At 51.7% G+C, this 20,383-nt stretch overlaps 1 protein-coding gene across 1 annotated transcript in view; it reads left to right on the top strand.

The window, feature by feature from the left end:
- The window catches only part of ARHGAP35 (Rho GTPase activating protein 35), a gene marked incomplete at its 5' end in the record, with an annotated part of 36,338 nt that extends 18,043 nt beyond the window's left edge, over positions 1 to 18,295 (top strand). Inside the window, 5 exon segments of the mRNA XM_077463216.1 lie at positions 6,824 to 6,968; positions 8,102 to 8,179; positions 9,374 to 9,505; positions 11,891 to 11,996; positions 15,952 to 18,295. Coding sequence (XP_077319342.1) covers positions 6,824 to 6,968; positions 8,102 to 8,179; positions 9,374 to 9,505; positions 11,891 to 11,996; positions 15,952 to 16,261 — 771 coding nt within the window. The 3' untranslated portion in view covers positions 16,262 to 18,295.
- Positions 18,296 to 20,383: the final 2,088 nt, after the last annotated feature.

Genomic DNA, 20,383 nt, shown 5'->3' with positions numbered 1-20,383 from the left:
CTCTTCTCGGGTCCCCCCGGCCATGCTCGCTCCTCCTCTTCTCGGGTCCCCCCTGGCGATGCTCCCTCCTCCTCTTCTCGGGTCCCCCCGGCCATGCTCGCTCCTCCTCTTCTCGGGTCCCCCCTGGCGATGCTCCCTCCTCCTCTTCTCGGGTCCCCCCGGCGATGCTCCCTCCTCCTCTTCTCGGGTCCCCCCGGCCATGCTGCTCCTCCTCTTCTCGGGTCCCCCCGGCCATGCTGCTCCTCCTCTTCTCGGGTCCCCCCGGCCATGCTCGCTCCTCCTCTTCTCGGGTCCCCCCGGCCATGCTCGCTCCTCCTCTTCTCGGGTCCCCCCGGCCATGCTCGCTCCTCCTCTTCTCGGGTCCCCCCGGCCATGCTCGCTCCTCCTCTTCTCGGGTCCCCCCGGCCATGCTCGCTCCTCCTCTTCTCGGGTCCCCCCGGCCATGCTGCTCCTCCTCTTCTCGGGTCCCCCCGGCCATGCTCGCTCCTCCTCTTCTCGGGTCCCCCCGGCCATGCTCGCTCCTCCTCTTCTCGGGTCCCCCCGGCCATGCTCGCTCCTCCTCTTCTCGGGTCCCCCCGGCCATGCTCGCTCCTCCTCTTCTCGGGTCCCCCCGGCCATGCTGCTCCTCCTCTTCTCTGGTCCCCCCGGCCATGCTCCCTCCTCCTCTTCTCGGGTCCCCCCGGCCATGCTCGCTCCTCCTCTTCTCGGGTCCCCCCGGCCATGCTCGCTCCTCCTCTTCTCGGGTCCCCCCTGGCGATGCTCCCTCCTCCTCTTCTCGGGTCCCCCCGGCCATGCTCGCTCCTCCTCTTCTCGGGTCCCCCCGGCGATGCTCCCTCCTCCTCTTCTCGGGTCCCCCCTGGCGATGCTCCCTCCTCCTCTTCTCGGGTCCCCCTGGCGATGCTCCCTCCTCTTCTTCTCGGGTCCCCCCTGGCGATGCTCCCTCCTCTTCTTCTCGGGTCCCCCCTGGCGATGCTCCCTCCTCCTCTTCTCGGGTCCCCCCTGGCGATGCTCCCTCCTCCTCTTCTCGGGTCCCCCCTGGCGATGCTCCCTCCTCCTCTTCTCGGGTCCCCCCTGGCGATGCTCCCTCCTCCTCTTCTCGGGTCCCCCCGGCCATGCTCGCTCCTCCTCTTCTCGGGTCCCCCCTGGCGATGCTCCCTCCTCTTCTTCTCGGGTCCCCCCTGGCGATGCTCCCTCCTCTTCTCGGGAGTCCGGGTGCCCCCATTTCACGATCTACTTGCTATACTAGTGGTTCCTGCAGTTTTGCCCCCTAAAGGGTCTGATGCTGAAGGGTCTGACATGTTGCGGTGCTGTCTCTTCATTGGTTGTATCCCAGGAGGACTTCCCCCAATCATGGAGGAATTTATAGGCCAACTCTGTCCACCAATGTACTTCCAGGCCATCGTTGGCCGAGGATCTGATCTTCTCCCAGCCCTGGAGGTCTTTGAGTCTCTGAAGTTTTTACCATCTGGTGTCACATCTGAGGCATCGCAGGTCTCGCCCATCACTCTCAGGCTTAGAGACCCCACTTGGCCCTTATTGACAAGATTCTCACCACTTTGAAGTTAGAGGATGAGCCTGCAGTGCTGTCCCCTGGTCTTGGCTCTTTTAGGACCCCTAAGGCTGATGTTGGATGAGAAGGCCTGGCTTGCAACCTCCGCTCTAATTCACCCTAAAAGTGTTCTATGGGGGGCGTTGAGGTCAGGACTCTGTGCCGGTCAGTCAAGTTCCTCCACTCCAAACTCACTCATCCAAGTCTCTAAGGACCTTGCTTTGTGCACTGGTCCAAATCATTTGGTGGAGGGGGGATTATAGTGGGGGGGAGGGGGGATTATGGTGCGGAAGGGGCGGTTGTTTGGTGGAGGGGGGATTATGGTGTGTGTGGGGGGGGGAATGGGCATTTTGGTGTTGAGGTTGCTTTTCAGAGGTTGGACTTGGCCCCTTAGTTCCAGTGAAGGGAACTCTTAAGGCGTCAGCATACCAAGACATTTTGGACAATTTCATGGCTCCCAACTTTGTGGGAGGAGTTTGGGGATGGCCCCTTCCTGTTCCAACATGACTGCCCACCAGTGCACAAAGCAAGGTCCATAGAGACATGGAAGAGCGAGTTTGGTTTGGGGGAACTTGACTGGCCTGCACAGAGTCCTGACCTCAACCTGATGAGTAGATTGGAGTGGAGACTGCGAGCCAGGCCTTCTCGTCCAACATCAGTGCCTGACCTCACAAATGCTCTTCTGGAAGAATGGTCAGACATTCCCATAGACACCCTCCTAAACCTTGTGGACGGCCTTCCCAGAAGAGGTGAAGCTGTTATAGCCGCAAAGGGCCAACTCAATACTGAACCCTCCGGAGTAAGACTGGGGGGTCATTACAGGTCATGTGTGTAAAGGCAGGCGTCCCAATACTTTTGGGAATATAGTGTGTATGAAGCCGCACTCCATAGACTTGCACAGTGGGGCTTGGCTCCGCCCACACACTTCCTCACTGCATTTGATTGACAGCGGCAGGACCCAATGGCTCATAGTGCTGCAGCGCTGTGTGAAGGGGACAGTTGTGCAACACTGAATACAAAGTACATTCTTCATTTTCCCCCCACAAACCTCTCCGTATCGATCACTGAGGAGTATTATTTGTGCTATAAATGAAAAAAAGACTGAAATTTAGAAAAATATAAAGTGTTTTTTTTTGTTTTTTTACTTTCTGCTATAAAACATCCAATAAAAAATGTAAAAACTAATTTTGTTCACAAATTTAGGCCGCTGTGTATTCTGCTACATATTTTTGTTTAAAAAAAAAATATATATATATTTTTTTTTGTGAAAGTTATAGCTTTTACAATCTATGGGATGTGTGTGTGTGTATATATATATAATACACACACAGGTTTTCTATTGTTTCTATACTAGTAATGGAGGTGATCAGCGACTTGTAGCGGGACTGCGATATTGTGACGGACAATCTGACACTTTGTGGGAACCAGTGACCCCAATACAGTCACTGGTGATAAAAAAAAAAATATGCACTGTCACTGTATTAATGACACTGGCAGGGAAAGCTGTTAAATATCAAAGATGATGCACAAGAAAGACCACAAACAGTTTTCTGAAGACAAGCAGACTAAGGAGATGGATTACTGGAACCATGTCCTGTGGTCTGATGAGACCAAGATAAAGGTATTTGGTGTCAGATGGTGTCAGGCGTGTGTGGGGGCAACCAGGTGAGGAGGACAAAGACAAGTGTGTCTTGTCTACAGTCAGGCATGGTGGTGGGAGTGTCATGGTCTGGGGCCGGCACTAGGGGGCTACAGATCACTGAGGGGACCATGAATGCCAACATGTACTGTGACATACTGAAGCAGAGCATGATCCCCTCCCTTCAGAGACTGGACCGCAGGGCAGTATTCCAACATGATAACCACCCCAAACACACCTCCAACACCACCACTGCCTTGCTAAAGAAGCTGAGGGTGAAGGTGATGGACTGGCCAAGCATGTCTCCAGACCTAAACCCTATTGATCATCTGTGGGGGATCCTCAGACGGAAGGTGGAGGAGGGGAAGGTCTCCAACATCCACCAGCTCTGTGATGTCATCATGGGGGAGGGGAAGAGGACTCCAGTGGTCTCCTGTGAAGCTCTGCTGACCTCCATGCCCAAGAGGGTGAAGGCAGTGCTGGAAAATAATGGCGGCCACACAAAATATTGACACTGTGGCCCCAATTTGGAAATTTTCACTTAGGGGTGTACTGACTTTTGTTGCCAGCGGTTTAGACATTAATGGCTGTGTGTTGAGTTATTTTGAGGGGACAGGAAATTTACACTGTTATACAAGCTGTACACTCACTACTTTACATTGTAGACAAGTGTCATTTCTTCAGTGTTGTCACATGAAAAGAGAGAAGACATGTCACCGAGGGGTGTACTTACTTTTGTCAGATACTCTGTGTACATTTCCTCACTTCTGTTAAAAACTCTGACGGAACACCGGTGTTCTGTCCAAAAATGTCCAGCTATCGAAAAGTGTCCGCCCCGTACTGTGCAGGCGCAGCGATTCCGAAAATCTCCAAAGATGAGCGGCGCTTGCCGGGTTCTGCTCCACCATCCAAGTGGTCATCGGGCTGCACATAGAGAGGGCCCCTCGCCACACTCCGGGCGTGGCCTCACTTTGCTCCGCACTTTTTGTTCCTACTCTATGTCCACTTGGATGGTGGGGCAGAACCCGGACTCAGTGCGCAGGCGCCGTTCATCTTCAGATATTTTCAGAATCTGCTTGTCCTGTGTATTGTGCATGTGCACTACACGGGGGACACTATTTGACAGGACACCGGCACCCGCTGATTGGCGAGGTAAACTCCGCAGACCTGCTTTCGGGGGGGGGGGGGGGATGGGTTTTGTTTCCCTGCAAAGCAGATAAAATCCATCTCTTTGTCTCTCTCTCTTTTTTTTTTTTTTTTTTTTAAACAAGACCTCAGAGAATAAAATGGAGATTGTTGCAATTTTTTTTTTCTTTGACATGATGTTTGTTTAGTGGTTTTGCAAACACAATTTTGTCAGTAGTGAGATGGGTTTGTGCCGGGGTACTTACCCCACACCCCTCCCCCCAAATTATTGCTGACATGCTGTGATTGGCCCATAGCTATCGCATAATACCTGGTTACCTGTACCGCTGTGTTCTTATTTATTTTTTTAAAGTTATGTAACTTCAGCACAAACTATGGGGAGTGATTTATAGTATCCGGCTTTGTGTTTTTGGTTTTCTATGATTATTCATCATTATTTCACACGATATATATATATATATATATATATATATATATATATATATATATATATATATATATATATATATATATATATATATATATATATATATATATATATATATATATATATATATAGGAATATCATTGGTCCGGTCATTTCCCTAGTGTATTTTATATTTCCTGTACCATGTGATCAGCTGTAGCCAATCACAGCATATCAGCAATGAGCAAAGCTGCGCATGAATGGAAAGCAGATAATGACCGCTGAGATTATCACTATTGTATATGTAATAACCATATATAAAAATAAAAAGTCCCAGATCCCTGGGGTGACGCTGAACTACTCTGCTGAAAGTATGTATAAAAACAAAAATGGAAAAAAAAAACAAATCGGAACATAAATAAAAAAAAAAATATATATATATATATATATATATAGAGAGAGAGAAAGTAAATCAATTTTTCACATACTGTAACCAGCGCAGCATCATATGACTGGTAAGGTGGTGATCAGGCATATTGACTAGTGACAGTATTTAAAAAAAAAATATATATATAATATATAAAAAATGATATATTTATATTCCTGTATACATCCCATAGTTTGTAGACGTGATAACTTTCACACAAAATTATTAACTTATTTGGATTTTTTTTTTTTTTTTTTTTACCAAAAGCATGTAGCAGAATACATATTGTCCTAAAATATATGAAGAAATGTGATTTTTTTTATTTTCTTTTGTATTGGATGTTTTATAGCAGAAAGTAAAAAATATTGTTTTTTTTTTCAACATTGTAATTTTTATTTATTTTTTTACAACACCTGAATCACATCGGGGGGGGGGCGTTAATCTAACATTGACACCCCCAGCTGATTGCATGGACGATGTGCGATTGCTTTGCTTTGTAAGATGCTATGCGGGAGAAACACAGCTCATCTTGTGCATTTCCTGCATCGCATCAGTGTGAACCCCCCCCCCCCCCCCCCCAGATCCTCACTGTACTTGCCTCTGGGGGATGCTGAGCTCTCGGGGCTCCTGCAGCCGATTCAGCAATCCAGATATTGGAAATCCCTACTTTTTCTCCCTCCTCCCTGTGCAGCGTTTTTGAGACGGAGCAGGTTAATCCTGATTGGTTCATGCTGTCGCGGGGCCTGCCGCGGGGACCTGTCGCGGGGGCCTGTCGCGGTGCCTGTTGCGGGGCCTGTCGCAGTAATTCAAATCCCTGGAGTGAGGTAAGTACAGCAGGATTTAGGGTTGGGCTGTACGGTATTTCTTCACCTTTTATGATTTTTCTGTAATGGTGAAGTAACACTTTTTAAAGTAGAACTAAAAACCAAAACTTCCATTTTTGACTGAAGTCCCTGTTTTATTTCTACCATCTGTGTCCACATTGGGGAGATTTCACTGGTAGGGGGGATTGTAGGAGCTCAGTGATGGGGGGGGGGGGGTTCTGTAGGAGCCCGGTGACGTGGGGTGGGTGAGGGGACTGTAAGACCTCAGTGATGGGGAACCAATACAAGCATTACATTTATTCTCTCTGGAGAAGAGACTCTGAGAGGAGATCTGATGATCTCCAGATATCTTCATAGTGATCCCAGCGTAGGGAGGAGACTATTCAGGTCACTCATGAAGACAGGGAGCCACTCAGTGAAGTTGGGGGAGGAGCTGTGTAAGGGGGTTTTTACGGTTAGAGTGGTAAGAATGTGGAACTCCCTTCCACAATCGGTGGTTTCAGCAGGTAATATTCTCATTTCAAAAACTTCTTAGATGGACATCTTGTAGACCCCAATATACAGGGATAAAGGAAGATGTAGACGGAACACACGTCTGTCTTTATTAAACCTCACCAACTATGTAACGATGATGAGGGGAGGGGCTTGGAGAGAGGGGTGTGTCTGACTATGGAGGAGGGGTATATGGGGGTGTTTTTGGTTTGTGGAGGATAATTGCTGGAACATTCCGTGGAATAGACAATGCTGTGTGTAGGGAAGTATCCTTAGTGGGGTCTTCTATGGGGGGTCACGGCCATCTCTGATCATGTTCCTTTTTGTTTCCTTCCCATAGAAAAGAACCCCCAAACTACGACCATCTTTGACCAAGCAGACGTGGGAGAGCAACTATTTCGGGGTGCCACTGGTGAATGTGGTGACCCCCGATAGACCCATCCCGGTGTTCATTGAGAAGTGCGTGGAGTACATCGAGACCACAGGTGAGTGTGCGGGGAAATGGCAGCAGGTTGTCGTGTCCTTGGCTCCACCCCTCCCTTTGTTGTGTGCTCAGCTCCGCCCCCTCCCATTGTGTCGTGTGCTCAGCTCCGCCCCCTCACCTTGTGTCGTGTGCTCAGCTCCGCCCCCCTCCCCTTGTGTCGTGTGCTCAGCTCCGCCCCCTCCCCTTGTGTCGTGTGCTCAGCTCCGCCCCCCTCCCCTTGTGTCGTGTGCTCAGCTCCGCCCCCCTCCCCTTGTGTCGTGTGCTCAGCTCCGCCCCCCTCCCCTTGTGTCGTGTGCTCAGCTCCGCCCCCCTCCCCTTGTGTCGTGTGCTCAGCGCCGCCCCCTCCCCTTGTGTCGTGTGCTCAGCTCCGCCCCCCCCTCCCCTTGTGACCTGGTTCCATATAGGCAACGTGGTGAGCCCACCAGATGTGAGTGGGGGTGTAATAGTGTGGGGGATGGGGTATCCCCGGTTCAGGCTGGTGGATGGGGTGTAATGGTGTGGGGTGGGGGATGGGCCTTTTAGCAGGATAATGCACCATGTCACAAAGCTCCACTCATCTCACCACTGGACAATGAGGTGCCTGTCCTCCAATGGTCTCCACATCTCATCCAATAGAGCCCGTTTGGGACGTGGATTTGGGACGTGCATCATGGATTTGCAGTGACTGTGATGTTACTATGTAGCAAAATCTCTGAGGAACGTTTCAAACACCTTGTAGTATCTACACCACCAAGAATGAAGGCCGCAGGGGGTCCAACCCGCTACTAGGAAGGGGGGCCTAATAAAGTGTTTGGTGTATTTGATACGCTGCAGCTTAATAGTGCTTGGATGTGGCTGCATTTGTTTTCTTTTTTCTTTTCACCTGGGGATGGGGTTCCTAGTCTTGTCCTGTGTTGACAACGCTCACTTGGTGTATGGTATCTATGGGGGGTGCAGCAGACAGGACTACAGAACACCCCCCTACCTAAAATGTAAGGTAACCAATAAGAGTGCGGCACAAGAGGTTACGGGAACATTTGAGGTTATTGGACAGATGGAAAGAACAAAACACTTTCCATGGGATATTGCCGGACCAATAGGGATCAGATGTCAGCGGATTGTTGGGTTTGTATAATGGATCTCTCTCCTCCGCAGGGATGAGCACGGAGGGGATCTACAGAGTCAGCGGGAACAAATCAGAGATGGATTCACTGCAGAGGCAGTTTGATCAAGGTGAGTGATGTGCGACCGACACTGAAGAGTGGGGGAGGGACGTTGTATATGTGTGGGGGGGAGATGACGGAAGGGACGTATGGGGGAGGTGGCAGTACTGACATCACATACGGGGTGGTGGTAGTGACGTCACATATAAGGGGAGGTGGCGGTGGTGGCGTCACATACGAGGGGAGGTGGCGGTGGTGGCGTCGCATACGAGGGGAGGTGGCGGTGGTGGCGTCGCAAACGAGGGGAGGTGGCGGTGGTGGCGTCGCATACGAGGGGAGGTGGCGGTGGTGGCGTCGCATACGAGGGGAGGTGGCGGTGGTGGCGTCGCATACGAGGGGAGGTGGCGGTGGTGGCGTCGCATACGAGGGGAGGTGGCGGTGGTGGCGTCGCATACGAGGGGAGGTGGCGGTGGTGGCGTCGCATACGTGGGGAGGTGACATCACATACGTGGGGAGGTGACGGTAGTGACGTCACATACATGGGGAGGTGACGGTAGTGACGTCACATACGAGGGGAGGTGACGTCACATACGAGGGGAGGTGGCGGAGGTGACATCACATACGTGGGGAGGTGGCGGAGGTGACGTCACATACGAGGGGAGGTGGCGGAGGTGACGTCACATACGAGGGGAGGTGGTGGAGGTGACGTCACATACGTGGGGAGGTGACGTCACATACGAGGGGAGGTGACGTCACATACGAGGGGAGGTGACGTCACATACGAGGGGAGGTGACGTCACATACGAGGGGAGGTGACGTCACATACGAGGGGAGGTGACGTCACATACGAGGGGAGGTGACGTCACATACGAGGGGAGGTGGCGGAGGTGACGTCACATACGTGGGGAGGTGACGTCACATACGAGGGGAGGTGGCGGAGGTGACGTCACATACGTGGGGAGGTGACGTCACATACGTGGGGAGGTGACGTCACATACGAGGGGAGGTGACGGTAGTGACGTCACATACGAGGGGAGGTGACGTCACATGCGTGGGAGGTGGCGTCACATGCGTGGGGAGGTGGCGTCACATGCGTGGGGAGGTGACGTCACATGCGTGGGGAGGTGACGTCACATGCGTGGGGAGGTGACGTCACATGCGTGGGGAGGTGACGTCACATGCGTGGGGAGGTGACGTCACATGCGAGGAGTAGTGATCTGCTTACATTGAAAGATTCCTCACACTGGCCTTCTTCATCCTGCAGATCATAACCTGGACTTGGCGGAGAAGGATTTCACGGTGAACACGGTGGCGGGAGCCCTGAAGAGTTTCTTTGCGGAGTTGCCGGACCCCCTGGTGCCGTATATCCTCCAGACTGAGCTGGTGGACGCATTCAGTAAGTGGAGCAACGCGTTGGAGGGCTCTGTGATAGGAGACTTCCCTTACTCTGGACTTCGGCTCTTCTGTCCTTCATTATACGGCTTTGACCACGTTTTCCGGTGGTGTGAGGAGAAGATCTGTATAGATAGATATAGAGGGAGCCATGGCTTGTTTTTTCAGGCTTCCTTTAGATCTGCAGTTTGGGGGGGGGGTGTGTTTGGGGGTGTGTTGGGTGGGGGGGCGTGGCACAAATGTGCTGTTGAGTCGTATTTTTGCCTCTGATCTGAACGTGGGTCGAAGGAAAGGGAGATTTAGACTTGTGTCCACATCTCTACCCTGGAGGTGGAGGTCTGGGGAGGGGGGAGGGGCGGGTCATTCTTGTCCTTTCCGGCTGAGAGTCAGTTACCGAAAATAAATTTGAAGAGCGAACGTTCTGACCCCGGGCTTGCATGCGTGTCCCAGATCTGGATCTACAACCCCTCCCCCCCCAATTCCAAAATAAGTTGGGGGGCCTCTGTGTAAAATCTCCATAGAAACTGAACGCAATGATCTGCAGATCTCATAAACACGCATTTTATTCACAATTACAAAACGTATCAAATATTTAAACTGAGGAAATGAACCATTTCAAGGAAAAAAAATAAAAAGGTAACTCTAAAATTGATGTCAGCACCATGTCTCAGAAAAGTTGGGGCGGGGCCATGATGTTTAGCACGGTGATCCTTTATTTTTATTTTTTTGTTTCTTTTTTTATTTTTTATGGATATCCTCATTTTAGATATAATGCACGATATTTGTAAACGTTACTTTAACGTTGCGGGCCGGCCACCGCAGTCATCAACATGGCTCGGCTGCGCGAATTTCCGTTGTGGTACGTCGGTACCATAGACTGCCACTAGGGGGCGCGTGCCACCGGAGGTGCACACGATATTTAACCTCTTGGCGTCTGCGCTATAGCTGAACGCCGGCCACAGCGTGGACCTGAATTTCCGGGAGGCCGTCATGAGGGCTTCCCCTGTGCACGCCCCCTGTGCACGCCCCCTGTGGTCACTGAGACTCAGCTGATCACAAATCCGAGTAAGGGGCTGATCCCGGTCTTTTACCATGTGATCAGCTGTCGGCCAATGATAGCTCATCACATGATGTAAACAAAAGCTCGTGATCGTTTTTTTTATTTTTTATCCTCACCCTGACAGAGGAAAAAAAGCCGATCACCGTCTTATGTGCAAGACATCGGTCCCGAAGAGGAAGAGGCAATTCTGCCTCATCTGTGCCACCTGCCAGTGTCGCTCGTCAATGCCCATGAGTGCCACCTATCAATGCCCACCAGTTGTGCCAGTCAGTGCCACCTAGCAGTGCTGCCCGTCACTGCTGCCCATTGGTGCCCATCACTGCTGCCCATTGGTGCCCATCACTGCTACCCATCAGTGCCCATCAATGAAGGAGAAAAATTGCCCATTTGCAAAATTTTAGAAAAAAATATTAAAAAAAAGTTTTTAAAAATTCCGTCTTTTTAAATATTTTAAAAAATTAACCCCCCAGAGGTGATGAAATACCACCAAAAGAAATCTCTATTTGTGGGGGGGAAAAAAATGATAAAAATGTAATTTGGTTACAGTGTTATGACCGTGTAATTGTCATTCAAAGTGTGACAGCGCTGAAAATTGGTCTGGGGGGGGGGGGGGTGTCGGTTAAGTGCCCGGTAAGCAAGGGGTTAAAAAAATAATGCATTCTGTGTGCAGGCAGACTAATCGGCTGACTAATTTATTGCTTACTATTTTCATAATCAATTCGTTGTTTCAGCCCTAATAGAAGTGTGTATATATATATATATATATATTCGGCCTAAACTGATCACGACTTTTTTATTTTTTCTCAAAATTGTCCCTTTTTAATTTTTTTAAAATTTTTTTATACCACCAAAAGAAATCTCTAGTTGTGGGGAAAAAAAAGGACGTCAATTTTATTTGGGTGCCACGTCGCACGACCGCGCAATTGTCGGTTAAAGTCACACCGTGCCGAATTAAAAAAAATAAAAAATGGCCTGGTCCGGAAGGGGGGGTTGGGGGATGGGGAGCAGATCCTTCTGTAGCTGAAGTGGTTGAATGACGTCCCCTCCCCCCAGGGGGAGTGGTTAATACACTTAGACCCCTTTCTAACTGGAGCGCTTTTCAGGCTTTTTAGTGCTAAAAATAGCGCCTCTCATGCCCCCCCCCCGTGTGATCGTTTGGGTGATATCAGGGGAGGGGGGTTAAAAATCCTGCTATAACATCGGTAAAGTGACGCTTTACCGCCGGCACCGCCCCGGTGTGAAAGTAGCCTTTCACACCGGGGGGGGGTGTCCTTTTTTTTTTTTTTTTTTTTTTTATTCTTGACATGTTTATTTTTCTGTTGTTTTTAGAAATCAATGACATGGAACAGAAGCTGCAGGCGATGAAGGACCTGCTGAGGAAGCTGCCCAAGGAGAACCAGGAGATCTTCAAATATGTCATCTCTCACTTGAATAGGTGAGTTGTCCTCTATAGTCAGGGGGTGCACGTGGGAGGAGCCATGCTGAGGGGTGTACGGCTGGGAATGCCTAGCGGTGGGAGGGGCGGGGTCTCCTTGCAGGAAGCACGTTTTCTGTTTTTGCTGTATTGGTTTTGGCCGGCCCTCTTGTAGAGGGGCCGGCCCGGTTCAGAGACGCCTCGTGGGCAGCTTCCATGTCGCTCTGCACCTGAGCTTTGCAGGCTGGGGCTTTTTTTCTTTCACATTCATCAAGAGGCAGAAGGATTCAGAGACCAGACTCTTCCCAGCTCAGATTCATTGGCCGTACCCAGACCCCTGGACTTCTACCATCGTGGAACTCGCCTAGAATGCGACCGTCTGACATTTGTGCCACTTTCTGGACCTGTGTACACCTCGGTGTGCTTACCCAGGTTCCGGAGTTGTGGCACATCCCCAGATAGGGGTCCAGCACTAGGAGATACCTTGTTCCTCAATCCTTGGATGCCTTATGAGATCTCTGTGTTCCATTGGTTTACCTTCGACGTGGTTAATGGTGAGGGGCTGAGCCTTCTGGACCTTTTCCTGTTACCACAGCTAATGGATGAGTATTCAAAGCCGGGCCATGTACCCTGAGCTACCTTATCCCTTCCTGGTGGTGCACCATGTATGATCCCAGACACAGGGGGAGGAGGAATCCTGCTGCCCCAGGTGCCCCATGTTCATGATCTAGTCCCAGACACAGGGGGAGCAGTCCTACTGCCTCCAGTCCACGATCTGATCCCAGACACGGAGGAGAGGAGTCCTGCCCCAGGTGCCCCCAGTTCACGATCTACTTACTGTATACCATATCTGATCCCAGACACGGGTGGGGGGAGAGTCCTGCGGCCCCAGATGCCCCACCACATTCATGATCTAGTCCCAGAAACAGGGGGAGGATTCCTGGTGCCCCCCGTTCATTACCTACTTTCTGTACTGGTGGTGCACCATGTATGATCCCAGACACGGGGGGGGGGGAGAGTCCTGCTGCCTTGGGTGCCCCCAGTTCACAATCTACTTGCTGTACTGGTGGTGCACCATGTATGATCCCAGACACGGGGGGGGGGGGGGGGGGGGGTAGAGTCCTGCTGCCCCGGGAGCCCCCAGTTCACAATCTACTTGCTGTACTGGTGGTGCACCATGTATGATCCCAGACACGGGGGGGTAGAGTCCTGCTGCCCCCCGTTCTACTTGCTGTACTGGTGGTGCACCATGTATGATCCCAGACACGGGGGGGGAGGGGAAAGAGTCCTGCTGCCCCGGGTGCCCCCAGTTCACAATCTACTTGCTGTACTGGTGGTGCACCATGTATGATCCCAGACACGGGGGGGGGGGAAGAGAGTCCTGCTGCCCCGGGTGCCCCCAGTTCACAATCTACTTGCTGTACTGGTGGTGCACCATGTATGATCCCAGACACACGGGGGGGGGGGGGGGGAGGGGAAAGAGTCCTGCTGCCCCGGGTGCCCCCAGTTCACAATCTACTTGCTGTACTGGTGGTGCACCATGTATGATCCCAGACACGGGGGGGGGGGGGGGGGGGGAGAGAGTCCTGCTGCCCCGGGTGCCCCCAGTTCACAATCTACTTACTGTACTGGTGGTTCTTGCAGTTTTGCCCCCTGAAGGGTCTGACTCTGAAGGCCTGACATGTTGCGGTGCCTTCTCTTCATTGGTTGTATCCCAGGAGGACTTCCCCGCAATCATGGAGGAATTTATAGGTAAAATAGGAACCTCATTTGTAGCCGACTCTGTCCACAGAGGCCACAAATGTACTTCCACGCCACCCTTGGCAGAGGATCTGATCTTCTCCCAGCCCTGGAGGTCTTTGAGCCTTCAGACCCGAGTCTCTTAAAGTGGAGGGCCACCCAAAAAAAACAACAATTGGTAATATACATGGTGAGAAAAATGTCAGTTTGTGAATCACGTTGTTACTTGGCATGAAATCTGGTAGGAGAAATGGCAGCAGTCGGATGTTGTTCACATGGGCAGTCCAGGCCCGCATGTATCTGCTTCCCAATGGAACGGGTGGCTCTTCACTAGGGATGAGCTCAGGCGTGTTCACGCGATGCACGTGCAGAGCCCGCCAGGAAGTCGGCGTAGCGCTAATCACAGGCAGTGAGACATTGTCCAATCTCTGCAGCCGCGCATCGGGGGTCACGTCTCACTGCCTGTGATTAGCGCAGCGCCGACTTCCTGGCGGACTCTACATGTGTTCCATGCGAACGCGCCGGAGCTCATCCCTACTCTTCACATGTAGATGGAAATGCAGAGAGCTCTCCTGCGGAGGATCGGATATTGGGGTGGTCTCCACGCTGTAAGGAGGCCACACAGCAGTAAATGGTTTCCTCGTGAGGTCAATAAACTTCCCTTAAGCCCCCCGGTCCCAATGTGTTCCCTGCTGTATCAGCCAAGCAACACTGAGCAATAGGCCAGCTTGGCTTCCATCTAGAAGTCGGCATCGGTGTATTGGCCATCATGGGGCGACTTTCCATGTCCACACATAGGTAGGTATCTAGGTGGCTGTTCAGAAGGTTCCAGCTTGAGGCCGCCATCTCGGTAGAAGCCCCGAGTAGTCCAAAGGTGGCTGTGGAGTATAAAAATGGACCAGTGTGGACCGCCAAGCCTGCAAAATGACCACCCGTGCCACACACACACTCAACATGATTTGCCACTGCGGCGTCATCAGAGGGGTCTGTAAGTGAATATGAGGAGGGGTGGTTGTGGGAGCAGGGGGCTTATGAGGGCACAGGGGTTGTGCTGGGAGGAAGGAGGGGGATTTGGTGGAGGGATTGTGGTAGAAGGGCAATTGGGGGGGAGGGGGGTAGGTTGTGCTAGGAGGGGGGTTTTGGGGGGAGGGTTGGCGCTAGGAGTGTGATATTGGGAGGGGGCTTGGACATGGAGGGAGAAGATTTGAGAGAGGGTTGAGTGAGGAGGGTGGTTTGGGGGAGTCTTGTGGTAGGAGGGTTATTTTAGGGAGGAGGGGAATTTGGGTTGGGGGTTTTGCTAGGAGGGAGAAGGTGGGATTTGGAGGAGGTTTGTTCTCGGAGAGGAGTTTGGGGGGAGGGTTATTTTAGAGGGGCGAGGCAGAGGTTTTTCCAGGTGTGAGGAGGTGGGATTTGGGGGAGGGTTGTGGTAGGAGAGGGATTTTAGGGAGGAGGGGGATGTGGGGGGGCAGGGGTTGTGCTAGGAGGGAGGAGGTGGGATTTGGGGGAGGGTTGTGGTAGGAGAGGGATTTTAGGGAGGAGGGGGATGTGGGGGGGCAGGGGTTGTGCTAGGAGGGAGGAGGTGGGATTTGGGGGAGGGTTGTGGTAGGAGAGGGATTTTAGGGAGGAGGGGGATGTGGGGGGGCAGGGGTTGTGCTAGGAGGGAGGAGGTGGGATTTGGGGGAGGGTTGTGGTAGGAAAGGGATTTTAGGGAGGAGGTGGGATTTGGGGGAAGGTTGTGGTAGGAGAGGGATTTTAGGGAGGAGGGGGATTTGGGGGGGGCAGGGGTTGTGCTAGGAGGAAGGAGGTGGGATTTGGGGGAGGGATTTTAGGGAGGAGGTGGGATTTGGGGGAGGGTTGTGGTAGGAGACGGATTGGGGGGGAGGGCAGGGGTTTAGCTAGGAGGGCGGCTAAGAGGGAGTAAGGTGATTTGAGTAAGGGGGGGGATTTGTGATGTTAGTAACACGTGCAAAAACGCGTGTTATTCCAGACCGCAGGAAAATGCTCTTCTGCCTTTTGCAGACGCGTGTGGGGGGCATTCATTTTTAATGATACCCCAACACATCTTGCAAATGTGCGGACGTTCCCGCCTTCTGAAACGCGTGGTTCCGTGGTGTCCTATGTTTTGGTGCTGCCCAATTTCAAAACCAGCTGGTACCGGTGTGAACGGGCCCTCAGTGCCTTAGTGAACCCCAACCCACGTTCTTCCCACCACTCATCACCCTCTTCTCTTCCACAGGGTCAGTCAGCACCATCACACCAACCTGATGACCAGCGAGAACCTGTCCATCTGCTTCTGGCCCACCTTGATGCGCCCGGACTTCACCACCATGGACGCTCTGACGGCGACGCGCACGTACCAGACAATCATCGAGCTCTTCATCCACGAGTGTCTATACTTCTTCTACCACCGGCCTCCCATGGACCTTCCCACCCCGAGCTCTCCATCCACCCCCTCGCTCCACCAGGCTTCCCCACCACAGTCTCCACCTCTGACCCCGGTGTCGCCCTCGCAGACCCTGCTACCTACAGATCAAAACATCCTGTGACCGCTCCTTAACCACCCCCCCCCCCCACACCACCCCCACCCCCAACAGCTTTAGTTGCCCCAGAAGGCATTGTCCGCCCTCCCCGTTCCCTGCCACGTCGTGACCTCCCATAGCCGGGAGGGTTCGGTGGCCTTGATACGTTGGGACCACTAGATATGGGACTTTGGAAGTCTGAGCCAGCGATGGAGCCTTACAGAACGTGCACTTGTTTCACTTGGTACAGAACTAGGAGGCGGCTTCCCTGGTACACTAACTGCAAGAGAAACTGTGCCTGGTACATGAACTGTGCTACCCCCACGGGGCCCCTTCCTTGGAGGACTTCCCGCGGCCCCTTCCTTGGAGGACTTCCCGCGGCCCCTTCCTTGGAGGACTTCCCGCGGCCCCTTCCTTGGAGGACTTCCCGCGGACCCCCCACCTTGGAGGACTTCCCGCGGATCCCCCCCACCTTGGAGGACTTCCCGGGGGCCCCTTCCTTGGAGGACTTCCCGCGGACCCCCACCTTGGAGGACTTCCCGCAGGCCCCTCGGAGGAGTGGCACTTAGACTGGATTCAGCAACACTGTGAATTGTACGGGGAGCCGGTCCGGGTCCCTCCACGACCTCTCACCTGGTTCCCGGACACACATCTCACAGTATATATCTTAGCACTTACAGGCGCGGCCCGCGGGATACTAGGCTTTTATGGGGGCTGCATGAATTGTATGTGTTGTACATTACTACACGGAAGAACACTAAAATGTGTGACACGGCTGGAGACCACACACGCATGTTTCATGTGTCCGACAGGTTCTCTATGTTGGTTTAACCACTGCTGCCCCGGCATCGTCTCTTCTTCTTTTTCTTTTAATTCCTGGCACCTCGGGGTGAACGCCGGCACGCGGTTTGTGGTTCCTGGACTCCTGAGGTGCCTCGTCCCTTCCCCCCCCCTCCCCCCTTTTCTCCCCTCTTTTCTCACGTTCTGATCTTATTTTTATGTTCTGCCCCGTTTCTTGCATACAGAAAGGGTAAGACCCCCCCCAATTTAAACTGACATATTCTACTGAAGTGGAACCCCTCCCCCCCCTTGTCCTTGTAATAGACTCCACCCACTTTATTATTTTTTTTACCGCATTTACGATGATCTTGTCCTCACTACCTCTGTGTCGATACACTAACCATTTTTAAATGTCGGTAAACGCCTCCCCCGCCCTTCTTCCCTGACATTACTCTAAATATCACTTCCTATGAACTGACCTTGCCCCCTCTGCATTCTATCGTAACTGTCCTTTTACCCCCCCCCCCCCCAACTGCCCCGCCCAATGCGTGTGAGTCGGGACGGACGTAGAGTGGGAGGGGGAAGTTGTGTGTCTTTGGACTGACTTGTATGTTAGATCTGAAAGGTGTAATGTAAGTTTCTGCGTAGAGTGTTCATAGCGTCCAGAGAGAAGCTTTTGTCTTTGTGGACGGGGGATGGACCCAGAGGACAGACATGACCCCCTCCCCCCGGGCTGTCTGTATTGCCGCCATCTTGGTGTTGCGTGGACATCTCACATTAATAGGGCGGGGGTCGCTCGGTGTAGATAGGAAGGAAGATGGAATCTTGTAGACTTGTATGTAGCTGACAGGTACAAACAGGATGGCGGTAATATCCACCCCCCCCCCCCTCTGGGTCTGTCGCCCGTGCGTTTGTTCTGATGGGCCCGGCGCCGGACTCTCGGCTTGTCGGGTTATGTGAAGTGAAAGCAGCCGGTGCGATGTGAATGTGAAGCGGACCCTCCATCTTTGTCACACGGTGGTGATGGGGGGAGGGGGGGTGGCCTGGTACCACCACCGGGGGGGGGGGTGGGGGGGGAGGAGGTGTCCGGTTATTTCCTGTTCTGTTTGTTGCTGTCTATTGGTTGTGACGGAGGGGCTCTGGGTCATTTTGTGCATGACGACTTTGCGCCGATGCCCTGAATCATGTATTGCTGCCAGTTCGCTCATTGCAATTGGAAGAATCTTCAAGGGCCTTAATGTGACTTGTATTATAGATAATAAATCTTGGTTTAAACTCCCAGCTCTCTCCCGCCTCTTCTGTCCGCGCCGCCAACTATGGGGGGGCGTCCATCGCTGGCTCGCCAAGTCAATGCTGGACCCCCCCCCCCCCCCCTCCTTAGTGCAAACCGATGAAACCCTCCTAACAGAAATCGCTTATCTCTACTAAATACACCTGTGTGAATGTTTTATGCCACTCTAGAGCGCCCTCTATCAACCAGGGTGCCTTCAGGGGTGACTTGGCAAAATGTGGTAAAGGTGCGGCGCTGTACTAAACAACGTCCATAATAAATAAGCCACACACAGCCATTTAGAGTGATGTTCCTGAACTGTTGTGACGATGGATGGAAGCTGCCACCAACACCCAATCACATGGACTCTTACCCTAAGGTAAAGACAGTTAAACCGTAGGCACCGCCCTACGTGTTTCATCATCGGATGACGTCACCAAAATGCCTAAAAATTGTATAGAAGAGGATGGGTGGGTGAAACTTGCCTTTTCAGTTACACAAAGTTACGGGGTTTTCATTGTGCACCATTACGACCCTCTTCCTGACAGTCTTCTATCAGAAAGCCGCTACCTGGGCTACTGCGCACGCGCAATGACGTTACCTCGTGCCCGTCTTGGTACACCTGCAGCAAGCCGGGTGTTAGAAGTTGGCAAGCTGAGATCTTTATGGAGTCTTGCTTTTCACAGTGGTGTTTTGTTTTGTTTTTTTTATTTAACAGTCAGCTCAGCTTATGTAGTGAACTGCAGGATTTAGAGGTCGGTAAAATGCCGTTTTTGATGTTTAATTTATAAAGCGGCGGTGTTCGGTCACATCAGCAAACCTGTCAGATGAGCGGGCTTCCCGCTGCTTTTAGAATTAGACTTGTAAATATTGCATTTCACTATATAAGAAGCAGAGCTTACTCCTAAAAATAGCTGTGAAAAGCTCTATGGGGGGGTGTATAAAGATGTCCGCTTGCCGTCTTCTTCTAACTCTAGGCTTACTGTGGACGAGTGCGGGTGTACCAAGATGGCCGCTAGGCAACATCTCTGTGGCTGTGCGTCACGCATGCGCAGTAGGCCGATTATCGGCTTTCTGATGGGTATCGGCTAACAACCAATGGCATCATCGGTTGATGAGGACCACGTCAGGCGCCTGCACAGCATACTTGTTGTGACCCCAGCGCTGATTGGGGGAGGGGCAATTAGCTGAATGAGGGTGAAAATCTGGGGGGGAGAAAATAAATGTTGGAATACTAGTCAGTACCAGCAGTGTGTAATGGTTTTGAAGAATTATTACATTGGGGTGTCTTACATGTGTAGATGCTGCTGCCTTCTATTTAGTTACAATTTAGATTGGGGCGCCTCGAGATTTGTGCATCATTTTAATGGGCCCCTTAATTGGGGGGGGGGGGGGGACACTGGCTCTAGAGTCATGCCGCTACACACCTTCCGGCCACCAGGGCGCTCACTTCCTCTGGAATGCATTTCCCATATGAATGAAACTGTACACGGCTCAAATCAACTTTATTGTTCCAGCACAGCAGAGAACACACCAGCACCCCACCGACGCGTTTTGCCCACTACTGGGTTTTAATGAGCCACTTAAGGACCAAGCCTCTTTCTGAGATTTGTTGTTTACAAGTTAAAAACTGTTTTTAACCACACCGTATTTACGCAGCGGTCTTACAAGTGCACTTTTTTTGGGGGGGGGGGGGGGGGGGGATACACTTTTTTTTTTTTTTAATTAAAAATAAGACAGCAGTAAATTAAGCCCAATTATTATTATTTTTTTTTTATATATATATATATATTGTGAAAGATAATGTTACACTGAGTTAATTGATACCCAACATGCCACACTTCAAAATTACGCCTCCCGCTGGTGGAATGGCAACAAAGTTTTACCATCAAAAAATCTCCATAGGCGACGTTTTAAAAAAAAAAATAATATACAGGTTGCATGTTTATAGTTGCAGAGGAGGTCTCGGGGTAGAATTATTGCTCTCACTCTACCGATCGCGGCGATATCTCACGTGTGTGGTTTGAACGCCTGTTTTCATATGCGGGCGCTACTCACGTATACGTTCGCTTCTGCGCGCGCTTAAAAAAATAAAAAAT

The sequence above is a fragment of the Lithobates pipiens genome, unplaced genomic scaffold (assembly GCF_037356315.1).
Source record: "Lithobates pipiens isolate NorthernLeopardFrog02 unplaced genomic scaffold, aLitPip1_a1.2 Scaffold_3, whole genome shotgun sequence".
Lineage (NCBI taxonomy): Eukaryota > Metazoa > Chordata > Amphibia > Anura > Ranidae > Lithobates > Lithobates pipiens.
The sequence above is the reverse complement of the archived record's forward strand: the minus strand, read 5'-3'. Positions and strand labels throughout refer to the sequence as shown.